General features: G+C 55.9%; 2 protein-coding genes across 12 annotated transcripts in view; one reads left to right on the forward strand and one right to left on the reverse strand.

The window, feature by feature from the left end:
• The first annotated feature begins 6,762 nt into the window (after positions 1-6,762).
• LOC102945556 (transcription factor CP2-like protein 1) lies at positions 6,763-18,802 on the forward strand. 2 transcript variants are annotated; one of them, XM_037886949.2, is made up of 15 exons: positions 6,763-8,064; positions 9,370-9,521; positions 9,680-9,753; positions 9,928-10,033; positions 11,143-11,249; positions 11,351-11,503; positions 12,406-12,516; positions 12,971-13,068; positions 13,193-13,247; positions 14,199-14,292; positions 14,944-15,034; positions 16,197-16,279; positions 16,894-17,039; positions 17,545-17,596; positions 17,990-18,802. In XM_037886949.2, the coding sequence occupies exons 1-15, from the start codon at positions 7,982-7,984 to the stop codon at positions 18,025-18,027; spliced, it is 1,443 nt and encodes a 480-aa protein (XP_037742877.1). In that variant the 5' UTR covers positions 6,763-7,981; the 3' UTR covers positions 18,028-18,802. The 2 variants fall into 2 exon arrangements, with proteins under 2 accessions (XP_037742877.1, XP_043392890.1); XM_043536955.1 differs by lacking the exon at positions 17,545-17,596 and having other exon boundaries at positions 7,876-8,064.
• Positions 18,803-21,253: 2,451 nt separating this feature from the next.
• FBXL20 (F-box and leucine rich repeat protein 20) overlaps positions 21,254-27,721 on the reverse strand; it is a 68,563-nt gene continuing 62,095 nt past the window's right edge. For all 10 annotated transcript variants that reach the window (XM_037886626.2, XM_037886624.2, XM_037886619.2 and 7 more), the window contains one exon: positions 21,254-27,082. In XM_037886626.2, the coding sequence (XP_037742554.1) occupies positions 26,975-27,082 (108 nt within the window). In that variant the 3' untranslated portion in view covers positions 21,254-26,974. The remainder of the gene's footprint in view (positions 27,083-27,721) is intronic.

Genomic DNA, 27,721 nt, shown 5'->3' on the forward strand with positions numbered 1-27,721 from the left:
CAGCTCCAGCACTCCCGAGAGACCCTACAATCACAAACCAGCCCACCCAGCTCCAGCACCCCCGAGAGACCCTACAATCACAAACCAGCCCACCCAGCTCCAGCACCCCTGGGAGACCCTACAATCACAAACCAGCCCACCCAGCCCCAGCACCCCTGGGAGACCCTACAGTAACAAACCAGCCCACCCAGCTCCAGCACCCCAGAGAGACCCTACAATCACAAACCAGCCCATCCAGCTCGAGCACCCCTGGGAGACCCTACAATCACAAACCAGCCCATCCAGCTCCAGCACCCCTGGGAGACCCTACAATCACAAACCAGCCCATCCAGCTCCAGCACCCCTGGGAGACCCTACAATCACAAACCAGCCCACTCAGCTCCAGTACCCCTGGGAGACCCTACAATCACAAACCAGACCACCCAGCTCCAGCACCCCAGAGAGACCCTACAATCACAAACCAGCCCACTCAGCTCCAGCACCCCTGGGAGACCCTACAATCACAAACCAGACCACCCAGCTCCAGCACCCCAGAGAGACCCTACAATCACAAACCAGCCCATCCAGCTCCAGCACCCCTGGGAGACCCTACAATCACAAACCAGCCCATCCAGCTCCAGCACCCCTGGGAGACCCTACAATCACAAACCAGCCCACCCAGCCCCAGCACCCCTGGGAGACCCTACAATCACAAACCAGCCCATCCAGCTCCAGCACCCCTGGGAGACCCTACAATCACAAACCAGCCCACTCAGCTCCAGCACCCCTGGGAGACCCTACAGTAACAAACCAGCCCACCCAGCTCCAGCACCCCAGAGAGACCCTACAATCACAAACCAGCCCATCCAGCTCCAGCACCCCTGGGAGACCCTACAATCACAAACCAGCCCACTCAGCTCCAGCACCCCTGGGAGACCCTACAATCACAAACCAGCCCACTCAGCTCCAGTACCCCTGGGAGACCCTACAATCACAAACCAGCCCACTCAGCTCCAGCACCCCTGGGAGACCCTACAATCACAAACCAGACCACCCAGCTCCAGCACCCCAGAGAGACCCTACAATCACAAACCAGCCCACCCAGCCCCAGCACGCCAGAGAGACCCTACAATCACAAACCAGACCACCCAGCCCCAGCACCCCTGGGAGACCCTACAATCACAAACCAGACCACCCAGCTCCAGCACCCCTGGGAGACCCTACAATCACAAACCAGCCCACCCAGCCCCAGCACCCCAGAGAGACCCTACAATCACAAACCAGACCACCCAGCCCCAGCACCCCTGGGAGACCCTACAGTAACAAACCAGCCCACCCAGCTCCAGCACCCCAGAGAGACCCTACAATCACAAACCAGCCCATCCAGCTCCAGCACCCCTGGGAGACCCTACAATCACAAACCAGACCACCCAGCTCCAGCACCCCTGGGAGACCCTACAATCACAAACCAGCCCATCCAGCTCCAGCACCCCTGGGAGACCCTACAATCACAAACCAGCCCATCCAGCTCCAGCACCCCTGGGAGACCCTACAATCACAAACCAGCCCACTCAGCTCCAGCACCCCTGGGAGACCCTACAATCACAAACCAGACCACCCAGCTGCAGCACCCCAGAGAGACCCTACAATCACAAACCAGCCCACCCAGCCCCAGCACGCCAGAGAGACCCTACAATCACAAACCAGACCACCCAGCCCCAGCACCCCTGGGAGACCCTACAATCACAAACCAGACCACCCAGCTGCAGCACCCCTGGGAGACCCTACAATCACAAACCAGACCACCCAGCCCCAGCACTCCCAGCCTGCTCCAGCTCTGCCACAGGGAACGAGCTGGGGTGGGCTGTTCCAGTCACCCCCCAGGTCTGCCTGCACTGGAAACCCTTGGAAAAGGTGACCTGGGCTGGGAGTCGGGGGTGGGCCATTCCTGCGGCCAGCACGGCTCTCCTCCAGGTCAGGAGTTTGAATTCTGCTCAGGCTGGCAGCGGCCAAGCCAAACTCTTGAGATCAGGGCTGGGATGTGTGGGGCACCGCTTAGCGCGAGTGCCTAGGCGCGATTGGCTAAGAGCTGCAAAATGAGCTGCCCTCTATCTGCCCAATTGGCCCCCACCCATCACCAGGTGTCCCTAGTGCCCCAACAATCCCCTCTCCGGTTCCTCTCTGCCCATAGCTAGTCCTAGCACTGTAAGCACCTCCCCATCTCTCTGCCCTAAGCCCCCCCAGCTTAGCGGTTTTCCATCTTCAGAGCCCAACCCAGACGGCAGCTCCGGGCTCAGGGATGCCAGCAGCAGAGGAGCCCAAGGCTGGATTGGCCACGGAGACTGACTCCCAGCCCGAGGAGGGCCCCCGGAGTCACGGGTGGTGCCCATGGGTGGGGGAGCTCACCCAGCATGGTGGGAAACAGAGACCTCAGGGGTGTCGCTCTGGTACTTGCCACTAGGGGGCGCCAGTGTGTTTTGGGGCCTGGCCCCCATCCGTCGAACTGGGGGTCAAACAGGCTGGCACAATACGCCCACCGAGACCTGCGCCCTTGTCCGGCGGGGCTCGGCCAGCCTCAGCCACTGCCCCTCTCTGCTGTGCTGCCCCCAGCAAAGCCCCGCTCCCAGCCCTGGACGTGCCCTTCAGGGGAGGCCTCGGGCTCCCCGCCCCGTGGCGGGGCCGAGGCGCCTAGAGCCAGGCACGCTTGTGCGTCCCGGCTGCCGATGAAGCTCAGAGGTCAGCCCCACTCGGCCACTCCTGACCGCGCAGCTGGGGCCAGCCCGGCCTGAGGACAAAGCCAAGGCGAGCCAGGGCCCGGGGACAGCCCAGAGCTGCCCCCTGGGGTGGGGGTGGGTACAGCTCCCGCCAAGGAGCCCGGGGGGTGGGCGGCAGAGGGAAAAAGACGAGCAACATCCCAGCGGGGCCCAATCATCCCTTCTAGCCCAGTCGCCGCAGCCAGTCCAGGAGGGGTCCCATGGCACACTCTCCAGCTTGGGGGGCGCACGGCTCAGGGCGCCTCCCTTCTGATCGCCCTGTGATGGATGACGGAGGATGCAAGAAGTTTGGCCCAAGGATTTTCCTGTTTGTTTCCCCCCGACGCCAGCCCCCGACATCAGGACGATCAAGTCTCTGTCCCTGGCTGTTGCGTCCTGGGGTGTCAATACGCTTTCCTATGGGAGGGTGGGGAGGGTGTGAGCGAGCAAACAGCGCTGCCCCCTGCTGGAGGGAATTGGCTCTGTGTGTGTGTGTGTGTGTGTGTAGGGTGCACTGCCCCCTGCTGGCAGGAATCAGGGCCCTGTGTGTGTTTGTGTATAAGTGGGTAGCTGGGTAGCGCTGTCCCTTGCTGGAGGGAATCAGGGCCCTGTGTGTGTGTGTGTGTGTGTGTGTGTGTGTGTGTGTGTGTGTGTGTGTGTAGTGCTGCCCCCTGCTGGTGGGAATCGGGACCCTGCGTGTGTTTGTGTAAAATGGTTGGCCGCAAAACCCAGAGAGTCTCCACCGGTCTCAGGGAAACCCCGTCCCCGCCACCCAGGCTGCGTTGTTTGTGCTCCAGTTCCACCTACCAGCCCCAGGCGAGAGTGAGGGGGGCACCTGAGGCGATTCCCTGCCCCCCAGGGGCTGTGGTCTAAACAGGCAGGAGAGCGATGAGCAGACTTGCCCTGGGTCAGAGGTTGGGCTGGGAACAGAGCCCAGTGCCCTGCCCACTGGGCCATGCTGCCTAGTACCCTACCCCTGCCAGCTCCCCGGTCACGCACGGAGTCCTCCGGGGGCCACAGGCCCAGCGTTTCTCATGTAGACACCAAGCCCCCCATCTCTTGGGAGGGTCAGACGGGGCTCCTTGGAGCTGGTCCTCCTCTCCCCACGCCCCATGCTTAATTATTCCCACGCACGTCCTCGAGGGAACCGCAGGCAGTAGGAGGCACTGAAAAGCGAAGGGAAGTCCGCCACGGTTTCAGGTTAATTATTTTTCCCATTAAAAACAGCAGCTCCCCCCCCCCCGCCCCCCCAGGGGCTCAGCAAGAGAGAGGGAAAGCCCAGTCATGGGGCTCTGCTCCCAGCCCAGAGGGAATCCCAGAGGGGGCTGGACGGAGCAGATCGGCCGCGGGGATCAAAATGTGGGTGAATGACTAACGGCCAGGGGCAGAGAGACCACGAGCCGGCTGGAATTGACCGCCCCCCCCCGCCCCCGCCCCGGTCTCTGTCACGCACACACCATGGGGGGGTCAGTCAAACTGGGCTCGGTGCTGGTCACTGGGCGAGCGGCTCTGGCTTGTGTCCGGCCGGCTCAGGCTAGAATCTCGAACCCCCTCCCCGGCCCTGAACTCTGCGTCACTCAGATGTCAGCCCCCCCCCCCCCCCCCCCCCCCCCCGCAGCTCGGGGTGCCTGGGGAGGGCCGGGGTTGACCCCCACGAAAGGCCCCCGGCCTCGGGCTGCTCCTAGAAGGGCTGCTGGAGTGGCCTTGTGGGGGGGCTGGGGGGGGGGCGAGAAGCATGGGTCAGCGAGTGGGGGGGTAGGGCAGGGCCTTGCCCTGGAGAGCAATAGCTGGCAGGGAGAGTGCCCCTGGGACAGGCCCCACTCTCGTCAGGGCCCCCTCTCTCCTGCAGGGCACGCTCTACACCCAAAGAAATTGCCTGGCTCTCCTCCACAGCTACACCCAGCTGTGATCTGGGGGGGACGCTCACGGGTCGGGGTGCTCTGTACTTTCAGTTCGGCTGCATTGGGGGAGATGAGTGTGCAGGCCTCAGCCCGAAGTCCCTCTCTTTCTGGGGGCGGGGGGGCAGGATCTGAGCTTTGCAGATCTCCCCTAAAGGATGCAGGGCACCTGGGGCGTGTCCCCCCCCCTCCCCATCCCCAGCGGCTCCTGGATCATTGCAAGGGCTGGTGTTTACTGGAAACGGGGCCTGTGTACAGCAAACACCGCGGGCGGGCCCGGTTTCCACCCAGGGCCTGTGATCCCTGCTGCCCTGCTGGGCCCTGGCCTGGAAAGGGGGGACCAGGGATAGAGAGGTGGGACTGTGGGGAGGGGAGATGCCCCCACCCACGTTTGGTCTGAACGGCTCTGCTCCAGCTCGGCTTGGGGGGGAGCGGGGGTCTGAGCCCTCCAGCAGGCAAGTGGGGCTGCTTGGCCCCTGCCCCTGGGAAATTTGGGGGGAGGCCTGGGTTGTACTGAGCCCCTCTCCCCCTCCATGTGTAGCTCATGTCAGGGGTCTCAGAGGGGTGAGCTGCAGCCCCGGCTGCCCTGCTCCCCCCCAGGTCACACCATGACCTGCCCCCACTGCAGGGCTTAGTCTCTCGTCCTCGGGGCCCCGGGGACCAGGGGAGGTGCTGCCCCCTCCAGCCCCCCAGCCGCTCTGCGGTGGATCAGTATGGGGCCAACTAGCCAGGCACCCCTCCCCCCAGCTTCCCGGGCCCCTGGATCAGACCAACGGATTGAAGTCCCCCAAAGTCCCTCTGAACCCTGGACACCCCCTGAAGTGCTGTCCCCGTCCCCCTACCAGTGAGCTCCGTCTATTTTGACACCAAACACACACGTCTCTCCGGGTTTCTAGGAGCGCGTTTTACGGCGCGGGCTGTGTGCAGTGTAAACACGGGCGCGGGGTGCGGGGGAGAGGACTCCATGCACCCAGCAAGCCAGCAGCACGCCCCCGTGTTTGTGCGTAAACACCCCATGGGCGTGTCGGGGGGACGGGGTCGACGGACGGGGGGTGGGGGGGGCACTGCCAGAGCGGGCAGGAAGCTGATCTGAAGCCAGCCCAGGCCCAGCGGGACGGACCCGACCACGGGGATGCAATGGACGAAGACCAAGCGTAGGGCGGAGGGGGGCAGGGGAGGTTCATCACTGCCCTGTTGCCATTAGTGGGTGCCAACGGGCTACACGGCCCAAAAGCCCTGGCCCGGGCGGCGTCCTCCACAGGCACAGATTCGGCTCCCCTGACTCTGGGCTCCCCCCACATCGGAGGCAGAGTGCGCCCCCACCCCAGCGCTTAGCTCATGGGGGTCATTGCAGCAGGCGGACGGGGCAGCACCAGCGGCTGAAACGGCCTCCAGCAGCCCCGGGTTGGGGGATGCAGGGCCTCCGTCCTGGCTCGGGGCTCTGCACAGAGGCAGGGGTGAACTCGGGCCACGGGGCTCCCCGGTCTCAGCCCCCCGGTGCCTCCCGTCCCCGGAGCCCTGCCCTTTCAGCAAGCGATGCAGAGTCTAGGCCACACAGGAAGGAGCAGCAGCCACCCTGTATTTTCCTAGCGATCCCCCCAACCCCCTGCCTCGGCCGCCTGCACTGTCCCCTGCTTCCCCCCCAGGCCACAGGCTCCCCTGTCCCAGCCCCACGGCTGCCCCAAACCCTGGGCCAGCGACACCTCCCAGCCCCCGCTACAGTAAAGAGGGAAGACAAGAATTTCCCCAGCTCAGCAAAACAAAGGGCCCTTGGCTCTGCCTGTTTTCACAACAAACCCCAGCAAAGTGTTTGCTGTAAACCCGGCTCCAACCGCCCCGCCACACCCTTCGCTGCTGGGGGGGGGGGGGGGGGGAGCTCTTCCCAGCCCCCCTCCCCGGGGCAGTCCTGGGCTCTCGCTCATCCCACCCCACCCCCTCCACTCAGCCGTGTAACCCTTTCCTGGAAGCCCCGGAAAGCTCCAGGCAGCTGGGAAGAGACCCAGGCCCACCCAGGCACTCGCTCCGGGTGGGAAGAGGTGTGATCCTTGAGCCACCCAGGTGATGGCAGGGCAGAGCTGGGAACTGGGGAGACCTGGAGCCAATGAAATCACAGCGCCAGCCGCGTGCACACCAGGTGGGCGTTGCTGGGCTGGCACGTGTGCACGGGTGGAAAGGCCCGTTGCCATCATCTAGTCTGACACCCTGGATAGCCCACTGCTTCCCAGGATTGAGGCCCCCACCCTGGAAGCACGACCTCCAGTCTCCCTTCCCGACGTACACGGGCACAGGGAGCCGTATTAACCCAGGCTGGCGGCCGTCGTGCCAGACCCTTCTCGCAGAGCCCAACTTTCTGAGCACCCGGCGCCAGAGCGGAGCAAAGCTAGGAGTTTTTGGTTCGGTGCCGGGGTTCCTGCTCAACCCGCGGGCTCTGCAGACAGACGGGCCTTCCGCCTCTGGGCCCTGCCCGCGTCTGGCCTGGCTTCGCTGCTCCTCACCGTTTGCCTCCCCGCGAAAGCCAAGTCTCCCTCCATTTCAGCCGCAGGCCGATCTGGGCAACATTCGTGCCTCACTCTGCAATATGCTCCCCGCTCGGAGATGCCCCCTGGGAAAAGCCTTTTACACAGGCGTGCGACAGGAGAGACAAGGCAGGACACCGGCCACCCTCTGTCCCAGCTTGCCCAGGCCTGTGCAGCAGAAGCCGGAGTGCACAACGCGACACGCGGTGAGCTGCAGCGTCCAGGAGGCGAGAGGCCTGGGGGACGATGGCATGTCTGGGGTGCTCCTGCACCAGTGGAGCCTGTGTCTGGCAAATCCCCCAGCAAGAGAGCCCCGTCCCAGCTCAGGGCTTAGCTCTGCGATCGCCTGTCTCCTGCGCCTCCAAAGCGTGCACCTGGGGGGAGGGGGTTACCCAGGCAATGCCCGCTGCAAGGTGAAGCCCTTCTGGCCCAGCCCCCCGGGGACGGCTGGACGTGGCTATGGTTTTCTGAGCTTGTTTGGGCCACATCCCACCGGGTCCTTGCTGCCTCCTACCGCAGCTCTCGGTTAAGCAGGAGGGGCAGGAACCCCGCTCTGGCTCGCGGCGCTTTGCCCGCTCGTGCCTCCTGTAACACAGACCAGGGCAGCCGCCGTGAAACGGCCCCAGCTCCCGTCCTTCCCCCCCAGGGTGTGGCCAGCTGCTCAGAGCCATCTGGAAACTGGCCAATCCTTCAGCACCTCTCCCGGCACACACCCACCTGGGGAGCCTGGGAGCATAAAGGCAGGTGCCAGGAGCTGCCTCGCCGGACAACAGCCACCTGACAGCGCCCCTCACTCAGATCTGGGGACTTTTCCGTCCAGCCTCACGCCCTCACCATGCTGTTCTGGCACAGCCAGCCCGAACACTACTGGCCAGGGCCAGGGGAGATGTACCCCTGCTCCGGCGGCAATCTGCTCAGGTAAGTGGCTTTTTCTCATCCCCCAAATTGCTCCCCCACCGTCACTGCCTCTCTGCCTCAGTTTCCCCCGCTGTAAAACAGGAATATCAATTTTTCCTTGGGCTTGGAGATCCTGGCCTGTTATTACAGCAGCTGCGCTAGCTGAAGGGGTAGGTGTGTGCGTGTGAAATGGACGCCCGGGAGAGGCGGCAGGGGCTCTCCTGCAAACTGGAGAAATGCAAGCGAGCGAGGAGCAGGGGATTGTCCCATTTCAGTGCCCTCTGTATGTGAGAGATGCCCTTCAGTGGGTGTTTGGAAAAGACACAGGCGATTCACTTCCTGTGCCTGACAAAGCAGTTCGCAGGCTCCAAGCACCGGCCCGGAGAAAGGCATTTGGTTTTGGTCCGTCCCCCACCCTCTGTCAAAAATGAGGATTTTTATTTTTGTTAAAACCCCAAGCATGAAGGACATTTCTGGCTGGCTCGTGATGGTGCTGGATTGCCAAGAGCTGTCCAAACTGCGTCACATGTGATCAACACGCCCCATGGGGAGACACGGCTGGTCTGGTCGGCAGAGAGGCTGAGCGCCCACACGTGGCTGGCCACGGAGTATGGAGCTCCCCCACACTGGCAGGCCCTTGGCAGGGCCTGAAGGAGGGGCCCCTGGAGCTCACAGCACATGCTTCTGCTGCTGGAGCTAAAAGGCCAGGCTGGCAGCACCCTCCCCAATAAACCTCTGCACTAGCAAAGAGCCCCCTGGGGTTAACACTGGCGCCTTCCCAAGCGCTTGCAACCAGCCCCGGGAGGCAGAGCTGGGCTCCAGCCACCTCCCTGGTGTCAGGGCAGGATTCTTCCCTCTCGTGTTTCCTCCTGTGAGGGCCGGTCTAGATGTCCCAAGGGCCAACGGGCTTCCACCCCCCGAGAGACGATTCCAGGGTCGGGGGCATTTTCTTGCCTCTCGGCAGAAATATTCCCTCCCCTTCCTCCTAACCCTAAATAATCGCTGGGGCCCACCCCCCTCCAGAGCTAAGCACCAGCAGACGGGTCAGGGTAATGCTTCAGAGGGGAAACAGACTCAGGAGAGGGGGAGTGATGTGCCCAGGTCCCAGTGGTAGGAGCTGGGGTGAGACTCTGGCTCCCAGGCCTGTGCTCAGGGCACTAGGGGCTGGGAGGATGTGTGGGCGGGGGGGAAGGGTGACAGGAGAATTATACTCCCCTTCCCATCCCCCAGCCCTGCATCTACAGATCCCCCCTTCCAACAGGCTGGGGGGAGGGGGAGCTCACAGGGGAAGCTGCCCCCACTGCCGTGTGCTCTGCCCTGCCGCAGGGAGTCCCTGGCGCTGCCCTTCCTGAAGCAGGAGGAGCAGAACATCTCCACGTCGGCCGAGCTGCAGTGCCCGGCCTTCCAGTACGTGCTCTGCGCCCCCACCTCGCCCGCCGTCAAGCAGCACGAGGAGACCCTCACCTACCTGAACCAAGGTGAGCCGGGTGGGCTGTGCCCTGGGCGGGGGGCAGGGGTAAGCCCCGGGGCTAGCAGTGGGCCGGCTACCCACAGCGGGGCACAGAGAACTCCTCCCCCGGAGCCTCTGCCCACAGCCGCCCGGATCTCACCCCCAGGGCCCTGCCGTCTCTTTCAGGCCAGTCCTACGAGATCCGGATGCTGTGCAACCCCAAGCTGGGCGACTCTTCCGAGTGCCGGAAGCTGCTGAAGGTGAGCCGGGGGGGGGGGCAGAGAATGGGGGCTGAGCTGTTGGAGCCTAGGCTACCCCTGCTGCATGCCGTGACCTCTCCCGCCCTGGCTGGCGTGGCTCCATCGCCCGTCTGCTCCCGGCCACGGAGCCCAGCTGAGGCACGGCCCAGGGCCTGACGCCCCTCTCTCCCGCAGAGCGTGGCCAGGGTGGTGTTTCACGACCGGCGTCTGCAGTACACGGAGCACCAGCAGCTGGAGGGATGGCGGTGGAACCGCCCTGGCGACCGCATCCTGGACATCGGTGAGTCTGGCTGCCCCCCGGGGGCGGCCCGGCTGTGCCCCAGGGAGGGGAATGAGAGGGGTTGGGTGAGTACCAGGTCCACACCCCTAATATCTATCACACACACGGAGCATGGTGCCCCTCGCTCCTGGCATCTGCAGCCCAGCCCGGTCGTAGCTAGAATCCAATCCCTGTGGGCAAGGAAGCCCCCAAGAGCAGCCCAGCCTTGGATGTGGGTGAAGCCAGGAGGGGAGGGGTCCCTGGGTCAGAGCCAGGAGGAACCAGAACTGGACTGTAGGCCCTGCACGGAGAGGACTCGGGGGGGGGGGGGGGGGCATGAGGAATCTGTGCTGGGCCGCTGTGCCAAGCCAGGCTGGGCAAGATCCTATTCCTGGTGCCCTCCCACCTCCATCGCGGTACATGTGACAGCGCCAGCTACTGGTCCTGGCACCCCAGAAATGCCATCCCAGCCCTGGCACTCAGCTGAGAGGTCTGGGGGAACCCCAGGCTCCCCCTTGCTGGGTCTGGGCCAGCTCCAACAGCCCCCGCGGAGGCGGTGGGGGAAGGAAGCAGAGGATGAGAACCAAGGGCTGGGAACCAGGCTAAAGGAACAGGGGGCACTGGGGAGCCGACTCAATTCAGTCCAGCCTACGGAGGCGCGGCTCCTGCAGACACCGGGAGCTGGGCCACTTGAGAAGATTTGGGCCCATAAAGTGCTTAGAGCACAGGACTGGGAGCCCGGCCGCCAGGGTCCTGTTCTCATCTCTGGGAGGAAGCCTGGGCTAGTGGTCAGAGCCCCAGCTTGAGGACCTTGGGCAGGTCATTCTCTCGGCCTCACTTTCCCTAGAGGGAGAACAGCTCCCTGCCACTGGGGCTGGGAATTGAATTCGCAGTGGCGTAGGAGGGCTTTGTGATCCGGTTTCATGGGAGGGTGAGAGCGCCGAGAACGTAACTGGCAGGATGCCCATGTGGCTGGGCAGAGGCTCATGGGAAGCGGATCCTTCAGCCCCCTTCTGTTCCACATGGGCTCCTCCGTCGGGCCCATCCCTGGGGTGTCTGGGCACCTGCTGCCCCGCATACGCATCTCCCTGGCTCCAGTCCTGACTGATCCCTCTGTGCCCTGCTTGCAGACGTCCCCCTGTCCGTCGGGGTGCTGGAGCCGCACATCCACCCCACCCTGCTGAACACGGTGGAGTTCCTCTGGGACCCCACCAAGAGGACGTCTGTCTTCATGCAGGTCAGAGCATGGGCGGAGCATGGGGAGGGTGGAGAGGCAGAGCGCGGGTGGGTGGGGAGGGGAAGCCAGGGGGCCACGCTCACCCCTCCTCCTCCCGGCAGGTTCACTGCATCAGCACCGAGTTCACGCTGCGCAAGAATGGGGGCGAGAAGGGTGTCCCCTTCCGCATCCAGCTCGACACCTACAAGGCCAACGAGAAGGGCGAGCACGTGGATCACCTGCACTCGGCCAGCTGCCTTGTCAAAGTGTTCAAGGTGCCCGCGCCGCCCTGCCCCTGTCCCGGGCATGGACTGGGCCCCCTCTGTGGCTTCCCCTAACATCCCCAGCTGCCTGGGCCGGGGGGAGGCTGGGAAGAAGCAGCATTGAAACAGAGACGGTCGTGGTAACAGTCCTCCAGGGCAGGGGCCTCCACCCTGGGATCAAGTCGGGGGCATGGAACCCAGGAGGGCGACGTGCCAGCCTTCGCTACAGCCACTGGACGGCCCAGCTCTCCCCTGCGCCCACGGCCTCGCAGTCAAGAAGAGAACCCAGGAGTCCTGCCCCGCTGTCCCCTGTTCTAGCCCCTAAACGTTGCTCCCTCCTTTCCATCACTGGCACGCAGGGTGCTGCTCCGGCTCTGCCCCCACCGGCAGCAGCCTCCCACTGCCAGGCCTGAGCTTCCACCAGACGGGGAGCAGCCCGGGGCCCAGCTCTCCCGCGCTCCCCCAGACTCTTGTCTTCGGGGTCAACTCTGTCTCGCCGTCAGCTTGGCAGGCTGGTGCAAGCAACACACAGGGGTATCTGTCAGGGGGCCCAGCAGAGACCAGAGGAGTTCAGTGATTTATATTTTGCCATCACCACCGCCTGGGAGGCAGTGCGGTCCAGTGGTTAAGACACCGGAGTGGGACGCAGCACGCTGGGGTTCTATTCCCAGCTTTGACCCTGACCTGCTGGGTGACTTCCCCACTCTGTGCCTCCGATCCCCATCACCAAAATGGGGATAGCAGTACTAAGATCCTTTGTGAAGATCGAGGGCTGCAAAGAGGTAGAGGGTGCTGGGGACTTTCAGAGGCCCCTATCCTGCCAGCCCAGCCGGGGGGGGAGGGGTCCCTCGACAGACACGATGGGGTCCGCTCTTACTGGGTCCAGCTGGAAACTGGGGAATTTGTTTTTTCAGCCCAAGGGAGCAGACAGGAAACAAAAAACTGACCGGGAGAAAATTGAGAAACAATCACCGCAGGAGCGAGAAAAATACCAGCCTTCCTACGAGAGCACGGTGCTGGCGGAGGTGGGTTTGGGTCAGGTATGGGGCAACCCCACAGCACCAGGGGCAGCTGAGAGAGGCACCAGCCTGCTGGCATTACATTTCTAGCTGTACCTTGTGCCCCCCCACGGCAGCCCAGCTGTGGGGTTAGCAGTGCAGCGTTCCCAGGTAGGCCAGGGCTGGGCAGGCCCTGACCTGTCAAGGGGTCAGGATCGGTGCCACCATCTTAATGGGGCAGCAAGATAACCAGGACTCCATCCTCTTAATGAACCCCAGAGGTGTGTCCCCTGGCTGGGAAGTGCGCAATTGTCTAACCCCAGAACACAGACAGGGAGGGCGGGAGGTGCGTGTGGTGAGGGGGTGGCTAGGTCCCACCCCAGAGGTAGCTGCATTAAGGGGGCAGAGCTGTGTGCAAAGCACAGCACTGCTAGAGAAGTGGAAACTACCCTCCTCCTAACCCCCTCCCCTCTGCTTCCAGTGCACCCCCTGGCCAGAAGCCTCCAGCAGCCCCCACAGCCCCCCGGCCACCCCCGGGCTCCCCTCTCCTCACGCCTTCAAACTGCTGACCCCAGAAAGGTAAGCTGGAGAGACCCCCTGCTCTGATCAACCCCCCTCCCCCGCAGCACTTGTAGTCCCCCTGCTTCCCCCCTGCGCTGCCTGCTGCAGGATAACCGTCAACCGTCTCCCTTCTCCCTGGCAGGGGCTGTTCCTCGCCCAGCTGCCCCTCCGACAGCCCAGCAGAGAGCACGGCCGAGGTAAGAGCCTGCCTGGCGCTCCCCTTGCCTCACACTGCCACCCGCACCCCGTGCCATGGCCGGCTGCTGCAGGAGGGGACCTTGGCATTGCATGTAGCAGAGGAACCATCATTGCTTTCCCGGCAGCCGGAGGAACTCCAAGCACCTGCTAATCAAGCGAGTCTCCGCACGCTGCGGGGTGGGTGTTATTGCACCCATCTTGCCCGTCAGCAAACTGAGGCAGAGAGACTAAGTGATTTGAGCTGATGCCCCGCCGCAAGGCAGGGGTAGAGCCCAGCGCAGAACCCAGGAGTCCTGATTCCTTGTCCCTGCTCTAACCCCCTGATCACACGTCCCCTCCCAGAGCCCGGCGCAGAACCCAGAGTCCTGACTCCCTGTTCCCGCTCCCACACCCTGATCGCGCTCCCCCACTGCTTGGGAATGGGGCTCACAGCCCTTCGCTCCTGTTCTAAACCCTGCGCCACACAGGGAACACCCCAGCCCCGCTACTGGAATAAGCCACGGAGGTAACCAAGCTTCAGCCATCCGTGGATTCACTGGGGTTGTTACTGAACCTGCCCTGTTCCTGGCTGATCCCTTGATGAGAGAGGGGCTGGCAAGAGATTGCCGGGCACAACGATCTGGCATGAGGGTGGGTTCCCTGCAGGGTGAGATGCAGAGGTTAGATCCCATGCCTGGGTTGGGACACCGGACAAGGCCTGGGTGTCTGGGCCCAGCTGGGACAAACACTGAAGGCGTTCAGGTTCCGGGGGGCTACCAGCATCACTCTGCACCTGGAGCTACGCCTGGCGGCTGTCTCCCCACAGGCTAGTCCTCACGGTCACTCCAGCAGGTCCAGGGGACCTGGGTGAGTGCTGGGCTGAGGTTTGCTGAGTACGTACAAAACTTGCGATTGGGGTCTCAAGCCCACCTGTCACTCCAAACACTCCCCTCTCCACCTGTCTGTCCCAGGCTCTCAGTCCCTGTGCCTCCATCTTGGAAACCCAGCAGTGGCTGCACAAGAATCGCTTCGCCGCTTACTGCAGGATGTTGGCTAATTTCACAGGTGAGGCCGTCTCACTTCCTGAGCTAATGAAACTAGGGAGAAGGGCTGGTGGAGCCAACCCGCCCCAGAGCTGGGGGGCAGCGCTCACCCTTCCGTGGCTCTGTCCCTGTCCTAAGGGGATGCTCACAAGACAAATACACCTCTGTGCTTTGGAGGTGCTGAGACGCATGGATAAACTCCGGGTGGCTTGGATGATGGAGAGGTTAGTGGTGGGTAGGAGGGGCAGTCTGTCCGTGCCCCTGGGGACCGGCAAGTGTGAGCCCTCCACTTACAAAGGGACGTAGGCCACGTGAGCGGTACCAGCTCTGCAGGCTGGGCTCTGGCCTTGTCCGAAGAACCCAGCTGATCCAGGAGGTGGAGGAGCAGCCTGCTCTCAACAGGTCCATGCTGCTGGATTCATTGGTCTGGCACGGAGATGGCTGCCTTCATCCCCTGCTCACCTAACCCTCCTCTGGGGGGAGTCGGGGATGGTTTGAAACAGAGAGGAGTCCTGCTCGGCCCAGTCCCACCCAGGGGGACGCTTTCCTTCCCCAGGCAGGGACCTGTAACGTGGCAGGTCCGGCCCCTGCCTGTGAACCACTCTGCGCTGGGATTTAGTGCCGCACTGGATGATCATGCCAGCCACGCCTGCATGCCTCTCTCTCTCTCCAGGAGCCGACCTGCTGAAGCTTTCCCGCAGCGACCTCATCCAGATCTGTGGAGCGGCTGACGGGATCCGGCTCTCCCATGCGCTGAAAGCCAGGTAGGGGGGGAAAAAGAGACCTTGACACTGCATCCAGGGCTGGTGGGTGGAGGAACACGGGGTCCCCTTCTGCAGTGCTCAGGCAGACCCAGAACCCATCGATTTGCACAGCCGTAGCAGCCCCAGTCACAGCCCAGGCTCCCACGATGCTAGGGGCTGTACAAACAGAACGAAAGGACTGTCTCTGCCTGAACGACTTCATAATCTAAGCAAGTGCTTTGCTGCACCAAGTCACTGCTCTACCTCATCTAGCAGTAGCATAGAGGGAGGCTCCCTGTCTCCTTTGCACCTAGCTGGCACATATCATGAGCTGGTAAGTTCTCAGTGTGGTCACAGGGGGTGGGATGTGGTGGATATAGACAGCCCAGGAACTAGTGATCGTGGGAGCCCAATTCTCAGAGGGCAGGTGCTCAGCCCTTGGAAGGAATCTGAACTTGGACCTCCCAGAATCACTAATCACCTTTGGAAATCTTGGCCTTAGCGTCCAGGAGGAGGTGCAGTGGGTGGCTGGCCCTTCCCGGCTCCCCGCAGGCCTGCCCGGGCAGAGCCGAGGACACAGGATCGCGGAATGGGCTAGTCTTGCGGCGCTTACCCCTATGATTGCAGCAGCCATGGAGCGAAGGGGTCCCTGTGCAGGGGGACAGTGGTGACCTCGTCACAAGCACTGAGGTCTGCTGTGCATGTCTCACTTATGCAACCACAGTGCCTAGCAGGAGGTAAATACTTCTCTCTCCAGCACCCCCACAGCTGGGGCAGATCAAGACAAGTCTAAATGGTTCATTACAAGCTTCTCTTCAGCCGCAGGGGTAGGGTATCCCTGAATTCCAATAGGCAGACGAAGGTGGTGTGTCTGTTGGAAGCCCTGTACTGGGGACTTGGGAGATCTGGCTTCAGTTTCCAGCTCTGCTAGATTCCCTACGCAGCCTCCAGTGAATCACAAGCCCTGTGCCTCAGTTTCCCCACCTGTAAAACTGGCATTGAGGTCGGGGGGGGGGGCAGGGGGGTGGACACGTGCATACATGCAGGCAGCCAATCGCTCCTGGGGTCCCTGGGCACTAAGTGCAATATACGTTACACGAGCATGGCTCCTGCGGCCCTTCTGCTTAGAGACACTGGGAGCTACAGCTCGATAGGCCAGTCAACACGCTCTCTTCTCCCGCAGGTGCATCCGCCCTCGGCTCACCCTCTACATGTCCAGGGAGCCCCAAGCCAATGGCAGAGACGCCCCCGAGGACTCGCACCCTGGTAAAACAAGCAGCTGCTCTTTACTGTGAATGCTCCTGAGGGCCAAGTTCAGGGAGCTAGGCCAGTTCTCCTTTGACCAGGGGGCTGGGCACAGCAAGCCTTGGGCTCGGGAGAGATTCTGCACTGGCCTCCAGCTGTGCATTTCTGGTGCACCCATCCATGCAAAGCTGAACCTGGCTGGGCATCTGGCTCAGGGCTGGGGCCAAAGTCCATTGAAGACAATAGGATTATGCTGGCTGAAATCCCCTAGGGCCTATCCTATCAACTGTATGGGGAAGGGGCTCAGATACGCACATGCTGGGCAACTGCATAACACCTTTAGCCAGACAGCCCTCCCTAAGCACTGGATCAAGCCCTTGGCTTGCAATCAAGCCGTGGCTATTTCACAGGGGCTGCCGCCTCAGCTCAGCAGGAGCTTTCAGGGACTGGGGGCCGCTACAGAGGCTACATCTGAATCCAAACTTCCTCATACTGCAGGAAGGGCCGGAGCTGGGCTGGTCTCCACGGTAGCTGCAGGTGACCCTGGAGGTCTTTTTGTTGCCTGACAAAGCTCTTGGGAAGGGGAGGGAAATCCCGGCGCTGGCTCACTTGCTTTTTGGGGTTTTCTTTGAAAGCCACGTACCAAGAGGTCTATCTGGAAGAACTCACTGCCACGGAACTGACCAATAAACTGGCAGAGCTGCTCAGCCTCCCAGCCAACCAGATCCAGCAGGTTTCCAAGCAGGGACCGACCGGGATTCACATCCTCATCAGTGACCTGGTAAGGGGCTTCCAGGTTGGGAAAACTGCTCTTCCCTTCACCCATTCCATCCCCTCCCCTCACTCGGCAGAGCCCGCTTTTGTGCTGGACTTTCCCATAAAAGATCACCCGCTGTTGGTGAAGGGTGCTGATGGGGCATTGGCCTGGGATGGAACATTGGCCTGGGACTCAGGAAAACTGGGTTCTAACCACAGCTCTGCCACAGGTCAGCTGGATGACCTTGGGCAACTCACTTCTGCTCTCTGTGTCCCACTTCCCTGTAAAATGGGGATAATGATGAAGATAGTGCTTTGAGATCTACCACTGAAAAGTGCTATGTAAGAGCTGGGTATTATACAATCCTGCCTGCATGCAGCAGGATGACCAAACAACTGGTACCCACCCCAGCAATTCGCACCCCGCCTCTTAAAATCCTGCTGGAGCACCGCTGAAGAATGAGCAGCTGACTCACTCTGCAGCCTGCCCACGTTCTAACCTTGTCTCTTTCCTCTCTGGGGCACCACAGATGGTCAGGAACCTGCCAGATGAATCCTGTTTCGTAGCAGCTGTTACCAAAGGTATACGGCTTCCCTGGGAAAAGGAAAGGGCGGGGAAATGAGGAGCAGCCCAAAAAAAAAAAAGCCCGTGAGGGGAAACTCCAGTCCGCAGTTGTGATGGCCCTGGCTCATGACAGAATGGGAAAATGACTCATACGAACATCAGTCATAAAAGAACAGGGAAGAGGGAGAAAAAATAAAGACACACGAAGAGGGCCTGTGCAGGTCTAGTTGGGGGTGGGGGAGGCTCCTTCATTCTCACAGGATGACAGGATTTTGTGATGTCCTAAAGCACTGTCTTAAACCGTCTCAAATGCCCTGAGAAGCCCCCCCTCAAGCTGAATAAGAGAAACATTAGGACTGCATTTCCCAATCGAGGAAAGTGACTGGTGCGTGTGCCTTTGTCTCTCTCAGTGCAGGCTCCAGAAGGCTACCACTTAATTTTAAGATAAGCGCACAGCAACCTAGGACAGTTCAACGCAGAGAAGTGCAATGAGAGAAGCAATGCCAAATCACTGTCTGGAACCAAGGGAGATTTCCCCACACAGAAGCTGGTGAAGAGGCCAACAGGAGCATTTCCCAGCAAGGCAGTCCCATCCCAGTGCTGGAAAGAATCTAGGCCAAGATGGCCGCAGTGTCCTGCATTTGTGAAATGCCCATGTGCCACCTGTTTGAAGACATGCTCTGCTTTGTGTAGCCTTAGACTGTGGCAGAGTTTACACTGATGCTCCATGGTGGCACGGTCATACACACAGCTAGTGGCCTCCTGCACTCAGGGGCTTGGCAATAAGGAGTTCACTTCTAGGTTGTTGGTTGAAATCCAGCTTAAGTCAGTAATGATATTCAGTCATCTGGAGGCCTCTACGTCATGAGGTTAGTGTGGGGGGGGGGGGGGGGGGGGGGGGAGGAGGAATCTGTGGACAGAGGACTTCTGGGCAGAATTTCCAAAAGCACCCAACTCCCAGTGAGCTAGGCACCCAACCACCTTGGGAAGCTTTGCAAACCCCTGCCTGCCAGGGAACCCCTCACGCCCCTTTAAATTCTTCCCTTCACAGACCTGACCTGTAAGCAAAACCAAACCTCAGGCTGAGGTAAGCAGGCTCCTCTAAATATTGTATCATCTGCCTTAGTATTAACACTGAAAACCAACTGCTGTTTTTGGAGTTCTATTTTTATTTGGCTGTTGTATTGTCTAATCCTTTTTATATTAAAAATATCAGAGCTGAAGCTTCAGTCTATTACTGCCATCTGCTTCAGTTTGGGTGGGGGGGTGGCACATTAATGGGATTTCAAATCCCTCTGTGTCACAGCAGGGGGGCACCTCTGAGTGATTAAACTAACCGCTAGCAAGTAGTTTGAGAGGGCAGAGCCTGTGGTGTGTGGGGACCAGGAGTCTGGCCTGCTCAGACACAGGATGGGGCTGTGGTGCACACATTTTTCACCGTGCAGACCCAGTGGAGTACGAAAGCAAAGCTAAGCCCTGGCCCTGCATTTGGATCCTCACAGACAGAGCCTTGCACAGGCATGGAGCCCCAGTGGGGATTGCCCCCATCAATACAACTAAAGAAGCAGGGATTAAGAGTAACCTCCCCCTCTACCCCAAAACACACACACACAATCCCTTGGGTGCAAAGGCCTGACTGGTTCAAACTCCTCCCCAAAACCATGTGCTCTGTCACTTGTACCCTGAGAAAGGGAGCAGGTGACTCACACCTAATGCACTGTTGACTTGCTTTGGGAGCTAGGACGGCAATGCTTAGCAACCCTCTGGTTAAACAGGAGGAAAAACCATTCTTAAAAGGAACGTGCATTCACTTCCAGGGACAGCCCTGCCCCTTCACACTGGCACATCTCAGTCATTCTGGCACACGAAGGGTAGGACGAGTGGGGAGGTGGCGCAGCTCTCCCCAAGCCCATCTGGTGGCCCCCTAGGTTTAGAGTTATGAAGAACATCTGTCCTTATAGTGCTGATGAAAACCTGCGGAAGATGATGCAATGCTGTCCCCAGCAAGAAGCATCTTTCAGAAAGGTGAGAACTACCCACCCACAGAGCCTCAATACACTGAGGACTCTGAACGCTAACTATGACATCTCACATTCAAAGAGCCCCTCTCATCCAGCTGGGGAATGAAAATGTACCAAGGGAACCCAGATTTCTTTAACTAGATACCTGCTTGCGTCCCCTTATCCGCCTTCCACAGTTAAGTGAGAGAGCAGCAGTGTGGTGTGATGAAACATTAACGGACCAGACATATTTCACTTGCCATAGTTAAGGCTTGAATTTTCAGAAACATCAATAAAGGATGGGACACAACTCCCACTGCATTTGGAAATTAGGAACTTAACTCCTACATGCCTGTGTAAAGAAGCCCTTATCAATCCTAAATACCAGGGACACTCAGCACTAGAATCTCATCTTAAATAGGTTGGTTTTTCTCCCCTTTCTGAACCATCTTTTGTCATTGTTTAGCCACAGACAAATCCAAACCTGACTACATACAGCTATGGACTCCGGAGAAAAGCTGGCAGGGAATGAAATATTAATGAAGCTATTTTTGTGGTCGCTTTCACTCCATTTCTTGTGATGACTACTCACGGGGGGTTTACATATTCTCTTCTTTTATGGTCTTTAACTAGAGGGGTTCCAAAGTCCTGTAAATTACGATTTTAGGATGCTTTGAGTAGGCAACACACACACTTATCAACAAGGATTTTGGGGGGGGGGGTTCCCCACCCCCAAGGTTTGGTACTATGAAAGGAGGATAAACCACGGAAGAAGGGAAGATCCTTCTCTGCTTCATCACAATGGGAGAACGGTGTCGTTGAGGCTAACATGTTAGTGACATGCAGCTGTTGCCAAATATATTAACACTTGGTCCTTTAGTAATGAGTCTTCCACTCAAGGATCTCAAAGCACTTTACATCGTTAAGCCTCAACATCCCAGATTAGGTCAGTATCATCCCCATTTTACAGATGGGAAAAACAGAGCAGTGACTTGTCCAAAGCCACACTGTGCATCAGTGGCCGAGCCAGGAGTAGAACAAACTCCCAGATTCCAAGTGCCACACACTGGAAAAAAGAAAGTGAGCCCTTTACTTGAAAAATGATGAGATTCAACAAACGCATTAGCCAAGCAGCAATACCAAGGACTGAGGATCAGTCAGGACAAGTAATCGTTCCCCAAAACAATTAAGATCCTCTTTAGGTTGCGGTAATGGTGGGATTTCAAAAGTGCTCAGTGGTGGCCTAACTCTGCTCCTGTAATGACAGGTTTCAGAGTAACAGCCGTGTTAGTCTGTATTTGCAAAAAGAAAAGGAGGACTTGTGGCACCTTAGAGACTAACCAATTTACTTGAGCATAAGCTTTCGTGAGCTGTAGCGAAATAAAATAAATAAAAAGCTTATGCTCAAATAAATTGGTTAGTCTCTAAGGTGCCACAAGTACTCCTTTTCTTTCTGCTCCTGTAGAAGTCAATGTTGAAAACCCCAGCCTAAGTGTAGAAGAAACAGAACAGATTAAAGAGCCTTTGTCAGATGATCCGTAGCTATTTGCTGTGTGACCTCAAAAGGCAGTATTTGTGGGCACTCCTTTGCACTACCATCACCACAACGCAACCTCGGTGTTAGTCAGGACTACGGCATATCACACAGACGAAAAAAAGGACAATTTAGCTACATACATATATATATATATATTTTACTTTTAGTTAATTGGCAATATTATATCCACACTTAGTGTCCAGGAGAGGGAAAGCACAGATTACAATATCATTAAAATAATATTTTACAGCTCTCTCTCTAATATATATAATTAAGGGAGTGTATGACAAGGTTCTATCTTGTGTGTCCAATAAGTTATTCTAATGGACATGACGCATCCAACAAAGTTTAAAAATACTTAAAGAAACCTCTCCAACACATACAACTTTAAGAGAATAGTACACTCAACCAATCCAAAACTGCAGCTATTCGGACTGGATCAAGATAAGAGGCGGTTGTGGGGGAGAAAATGAAAGGAACTATAAGACAAGATCATCAGCCCAATCCTGAATGCTAAAAAGCAAACAATAAAACAAAATGTCTTCTCAACACAATTAAAACTATTTCTTTGAGTTAAGTTCAATTAAAATTACGAGCCTCACAGCCAAAAATAAAAAGATACTGAACCACCCTCCGGAAGAACTGAAAGCCAGGTCAGGGCTACACTACAAAGTTATGCCAGTGTAGCTATGTTGGGAGGAGCGTGCAAAAATTTACACACCTTAGCTGGCACAGCTATGCCGGCAAAGTCCCCAGCGTAAATGCAACTATGCTGACAGAAGAGTGCTTCCGTCAGCATAGCTCATGTCGTTTGGGGAAGTGGTGTTACTATGCGGGTGGAACTCCTCCTTCTGTTGGCATATGTGGTGTTTAGACTATACTAATGGGCTATGCCAGCATAGGCTCTGTAGTGTAGACATGGCCTTAGTTCAGGAATTTGGTCAGCTGCAGGAATCCACAAAGGTTAAAGATTTTGACGCGGCAGGAACGGCCTCAACGGGAAAGGAGGATTGTAGGAGGTGATGGTGCAAGAGGGATTGTCATGGTGAAAGCTAAGTAGTCTCCAAGACCCCATCTGTCCTGGCCTTACAGCCAATCTAAGCATCATGCCTCAATGCATGGGTAGCCAAGCTGACAACATCTGGACAGACTAGATGGGGCCAAGACCGATCAACAGCCGCCATATACTAGCCTTGCTAGGCAATGGAGCAGATGGGGCCTAGGAGAGGAACGGCCTCCATGTGGCTGGGGAGGGATATACATCTGAGGGGACATGAGGGAGATTGTCTCAGTGGGGGCAGTAAACGGAGGGGTGAAGGAGCAGCAGAGGCGGGTTGGTGAAGCCAGAAATTTCAGGTACCTTGACTGTTTCTTTAAAAAAATCACTGTCCAAGTAAAAACAAAACCAGAAGGTAAATGTGGTGTGGAAACACATTCGGTGGCCGCAAGGACATGGCAACATGTGCTAACCTTTTCCTCCCCTGCCTGCTGGGAGGCGGGGGAGAAGCAAGAGGAGAATAATGCCCTGTCGCAATGACAGTCCCTCCACTGTGGAATCCAGAGGTACAAGGCCATGTTCCCTGCAGCTGTAAACAAGAAGGGAGCAGAACTTATCTGAGGGGGAGTGTAAACGAAACGAGAAGCATTTAAAAAACCCAGCAGACTTCCCTGGAGATGTGGCATTGTGCTGAGGAATCCACTCTGTACCCTGGCTACTCCAATTGCCAGCAACTGTGCAATTGCCTGCAATTGTGTGGGTTTTGGCACGTAACCCAGGGAAAGGTTATCCTCAAAGATGGAAACGAAGAGCTAAGAATGCAAGATACCAGATTTTTGAACATGGATTGTGAAAATTTTGGCCTGAAGCTTTGAAAGATAAAAGTATGTTTTTGGTACCTGCCTGGAAAGCCCTTAAGAGGGTAGGGCATGGGGTTGAGAAGCCCAGCGCTAAGGAGTAGGATTGTGACTCCCGGTGCCCGTGAGTTTTCTGGTTAACTCTGCAGTATCGTTGGTAAAGCAGCAAAAAGAGAAAGATCTGCAGTTTGGTCAAGTTAGGTGGATGCCCCTCAAAAAAAAAAAAAAAAAACACTAAGCCACACACTGTGTGGACAAAGGATCACAGGTCAGTTCAACCCTCAGCTCTGCCCACCCCCACTAACAGGACACTGTAATGAAGAACCTTGTCATACTGGTCTCCCCTGCACCCCCCCGCCCCCCCCCCCAAAAAAACCAAAACACAACACCATGGGCCAGCCATGAACAACACATTCGATTAAAATAAAAAAAAGGAAAAAGGAAGAATACAATGATGTTTAGAAAATAGGAATTTTGTTTAGGTTTTTTTTTTATTTTAAATATTCATTGTGACAGCAAGCTACGCCTTTCCCTCCCACCCCTTTCAGGAGCAGCTCTACAATCATGATTGAAAGTACTGCTGTCTTTTTTTTTTTTTAATTAAAAAAAGCCTCTTATTTTTGGTTGTGTTCGAGCTCCTCACAGCACCTCTACTGGAGGACCTCAAATTCCATTAGTCCAGAGGTTCTCTCTCGGTCTTCATTTACTTTACCTTCTTGTCTGTTCTGAAGGTCACCCCCACTCCCCCTCCCAAAAGTGCATGGACTGGGGCAGTTTGAGAACCACTGCACCAGCCCATGGACAACTCACGGCTGCTGCGTACTGAAAAGACAGATACAGGTTACACAGAGGAATTAATACATGGTTCAACCTACACCACTATCATTGTGGATCACGTGGATTTCCATGGAATCACCCCAGCAATTTAGGCTGCGTGTGGGGATTTTTGGTGGGTGGGTAAAGAGGGAGCCAATAAGTAAATGCAACAGTCAATGGCCTGATACATCTTTAAGACCAGCACTGACAGTCGCTGGAGACGACACTAAGTGAAAGAAGTCTAGTGTCCTTCAATTTAGCTCACATATTTGGCACAAGTAGAAGCCTTCAAATCAGATTAGATATTCAGCACGGGTTTGTTCCTTGCTGAACCTCTAAGAAGTTCCACTACTTCCCACCACTTCCCCCTCAAAAACCTCCACACCCCTAAAGGATGATCCCTTCATCTCAATAAGTGATACCTCCTGTATTCATCAGGTCAAACAATGGTGCTCAAGTCTATTACCACCTCCACATCAGCAGCACTTAGGCTGAGACATAACCCTGCCGCCGGTGCCTAGCAACCCCATATATCTGATCGATGGCTAACCAAGACAAAGCAGGAATGCATCTGGGACCTATTCTAGAATTCCAAAAGCCAGAGCTTGTCCAAAACACTAAACTGTTGAAGTTCTTGCCCTACAAAGGCATTCTTCTGATACGACAAAACTTGGAAAGTGGTTGTTTATTGGTATTTATAAATACAAAACATAAGGAAGAGACCATTTAAAAGAGAGATTCTTGACATAAATGGACTCTGTCAAGTAGTTTGGGATGCCACACAAACTGTTACCCTGTTTAAGAAAACACTTTGGATTCTAAATTCTTAAATTCCACCCCCAGCCCAACAATCCATTGCCAAGAAATTAAACAGCCCCTCTGTAGTTTGACTTACAAACCCACAGTTTTTTTTTCCTCTTGCCCCACCAGAAGTTAACTAAAAGATTACTCCCAGAGCTGTGCTAACACTGACCACTTCTGGTGCCCAAATTGACATACATCTGACTTGCTCAGGAGATCAATAAGTTGCAACATTGTAAACCCGTAGCCAGACTCCTTCGGACACAATCAAGGGAAAGTAGCAAGTTTGGCAAATGGAATTTGAGCTCTGCTGTTGAGGGGAAAGATTATCTCAGCTTCTAAAGAGGGCTTAATGAATATAACAGATATAAAAATTAAAATCTGTGGGGGAAACAACTGTCAGTATCCTTTTAAACAGTGCATACTGGGTTTCTTCTACATGCCTTTCCAGCAGATTCACAACATCTTGCAGATTCACAAAAACATACTGATGGATTGGTGAAATGAATTGTAGATGAAGGAATATAGCTTATACAGTGCTAAAAAATGACCCTTTTAACTGCCTGAATTACTCAGGTGGTGATGAGATCCCTGGGAAGGTAACACACTGCCCTCCACATAAATGTGCAGGGAAAAAAACAAACCCTCAGAGATCTGAAATCTATTACTAGTACTTTAGAAAACCATCTCTTCTTCCCTGTCTCCTGTAATTCTTCTCCATAAAGGTGGAGTGCCGTTTCCTCAGTCTCGGACAATTAGGATGATTAAGCATGCTCATTCCTCTGTGTCTCAGTCAGTCGGGAACAATTTACATAACATGTGCTCTCTCTTCTATCCCAGAGTGCTGACGGCAGGAAAAGAGCAACTCCTTACACATGATCGCTCCTTCCAGGAACCTGCTATAGTCTGACCAAGTTCAGCCCCATTAAGCCCGCAATGCCAGCGCGTCTGTTAGCATCTTTCGTGCTGGCCAATCTGGACGCCTGGTATCAAGGAATCAAATGATTACATGTAGGCTAGCTCAGGTTCTCTACATTCCCTTGAAGCAGCAGGGTTAAGCTTGCCTGAATCACTCAAAACACAGCTGCTACATAGATCAACCATGTCAGTGTGCTAGAACATACCCTTTTTGAAAGTTGGGAGGAACTGGAAGCATGGTATATCCTTGTGGCATAGAAGAAGCTCCCATTTCACTCAAATGGATGCTTCTCCAGGACAAGACACTTACCTGTGGAAAATGCAAACGTCAACAAAGTTGCTGAGAGTTCACAAACTCAATACACGACAATGTGGCCATAATCAGTGTTAGATTTTCAGGTCTTCTGTCCCTTCTGCTTCAAACAATGAATCATTCCTTGATGAGGGCAACAAGCAGTGATTCAATTCTGATTTGGGGCGGGGGGGGGAAGGTGGGACTGTAGAATGTAGCTGTGTCCCCTATATTGTGAGCTATGTTCTCTTTGCTGGGGTAAAACTTGAAATGCAAAAGAGTTGAGACCCAAATATTGGTAAAAATGGGCAAATAAGCCCAGGAGATCCTAGCCTGCGCTCCACTCTCTCTTTTATTTAAGATCTTTCCATCAGACAGGCAGTTTCAGACGCAGCCTTCTAATGGTAAAAAGTGTCTTATTTTTTATTGATAAATAACTTATGTTCAATAATCTCAAAAATTACTAAATTAGAAATCTGTAAAAAAATGAGCAGTTGGGTGGGGTAAAAACCTGAGCCCGACATTACAGATTTCAAGCTATATCATCACAACAATCTAGGAAGCCTCTGAGCTGAATGCTATGAAACACAGAAGAAACTGATGAACCTTCAATGTGAGCATGCTCAGTGCGTTAGCATGGAAACAAGGAAGTACCGAAGCACAGTAAATCATGTCTCACAATGGCTGCTGTTTTCATTCCCTTACTGAAGAACGGAAAACAAAACCTCTTTTTTGTTTTGGACAGTGGGTGCAAGAATAAAGCATGTTCATTTCTCTCCCTCCCCCAGCTTTGAAGGATTTTGGTGCCATTCCAACGCTTAAAAAAAAAAAAAAAAAAAAAAAAAAAAAAGACAAAAACCAGCAGCAGCCGTTTTGGGTTTGCACAACCCCCTCCCCAATAGTTTCTTCTGAGCATGCCCAGTAGGAATGGTTCAGAATTATATCAATCCACCTACAGCAAAAGACAACACAGATCCAGCTCCCATGTCACAGAGTTCATCAGTTGCTGGAACAGGTGGTGCGTGTGTATGGGTGGCTACAGGGGCCCGGTGCCACAGCCCTTTTCACTGGCCCTTGCAAATGACACTGGGATCACTTTCGCTGAAGATACAGGTGTCCACTGTAATTCTAGAAGTGTAATTAAATACTCAGTTTGCAAGGATGATCAATTCCAATGTCATAGGATGATGCAACATCTGCAGAAGCGCTGTCTGCTGCCCCCTACTGATGGAGGTGGAGTCACAGGAGCGAAGTAGGCATGGACTTTAATATTGGGTAAATGGGTCTGAAAAGATAAACACAGTATTTAAAGAAAGAACAGCTGTGGTAGTGCAATACGCAGTCATGCACAGGCGAGCAACTGAAAAGAGCATCAGACATTGAAGGGCCTGCTATTTTTCTGAGCTTGGCCACCTAAATAAAAGCATCTTTCCTCTTTCACAAAAATGTCAAGCCTTTTACAGATCTGAGAGGAGGGTTGGAATTTTATCTTCCTGGACCGTTACCAAATTCTTTTTCTCATCTACAATTTCCCTTTCCTGCCTAGTGAGGGTGGCCTGGAAACCTCTCCTACTCCAGCAGAGTTGACCAAAACCACATGTCCTCACCCAAAAAAATCCTTATTGGATGAGCTATGGCGAGGCAGCGATGGCCTTAAATAATAGTTTTTGGCCCTTCTTTGGTCTAAGATGCTATTCTTTACTTATGCCAAGCTATTAATGTTAAATTATATCATGAAATAAACAGTCAAACTTTGCAAAGTTGCATAGTGACTTGGGGACACATTGTAGATTACCGAATTATTTGAATTAGCCAGTAGGTTAAAAAACAAGTTGTAAAGGGTAAGGCATCAAGAGATGTTGTTATTTTCGTGTATTCCCCAATTGCAAGAGATTAGATTGAGATATTTACTAGCATATGGGGA

Source organism: Chelonia mydas, chromosome 27, assembly GCF_015237465.2.
Source record: "Chelonia mydas isolate rCheMyd1 chromosome 27, rCheMyd1.pri.v2, whole genome shotgun sequence".
NCBI lineage: Eukaryota > Metazoa > Chordata > Testudines > Cheloniidae > Chelonia > Chelonia mydas.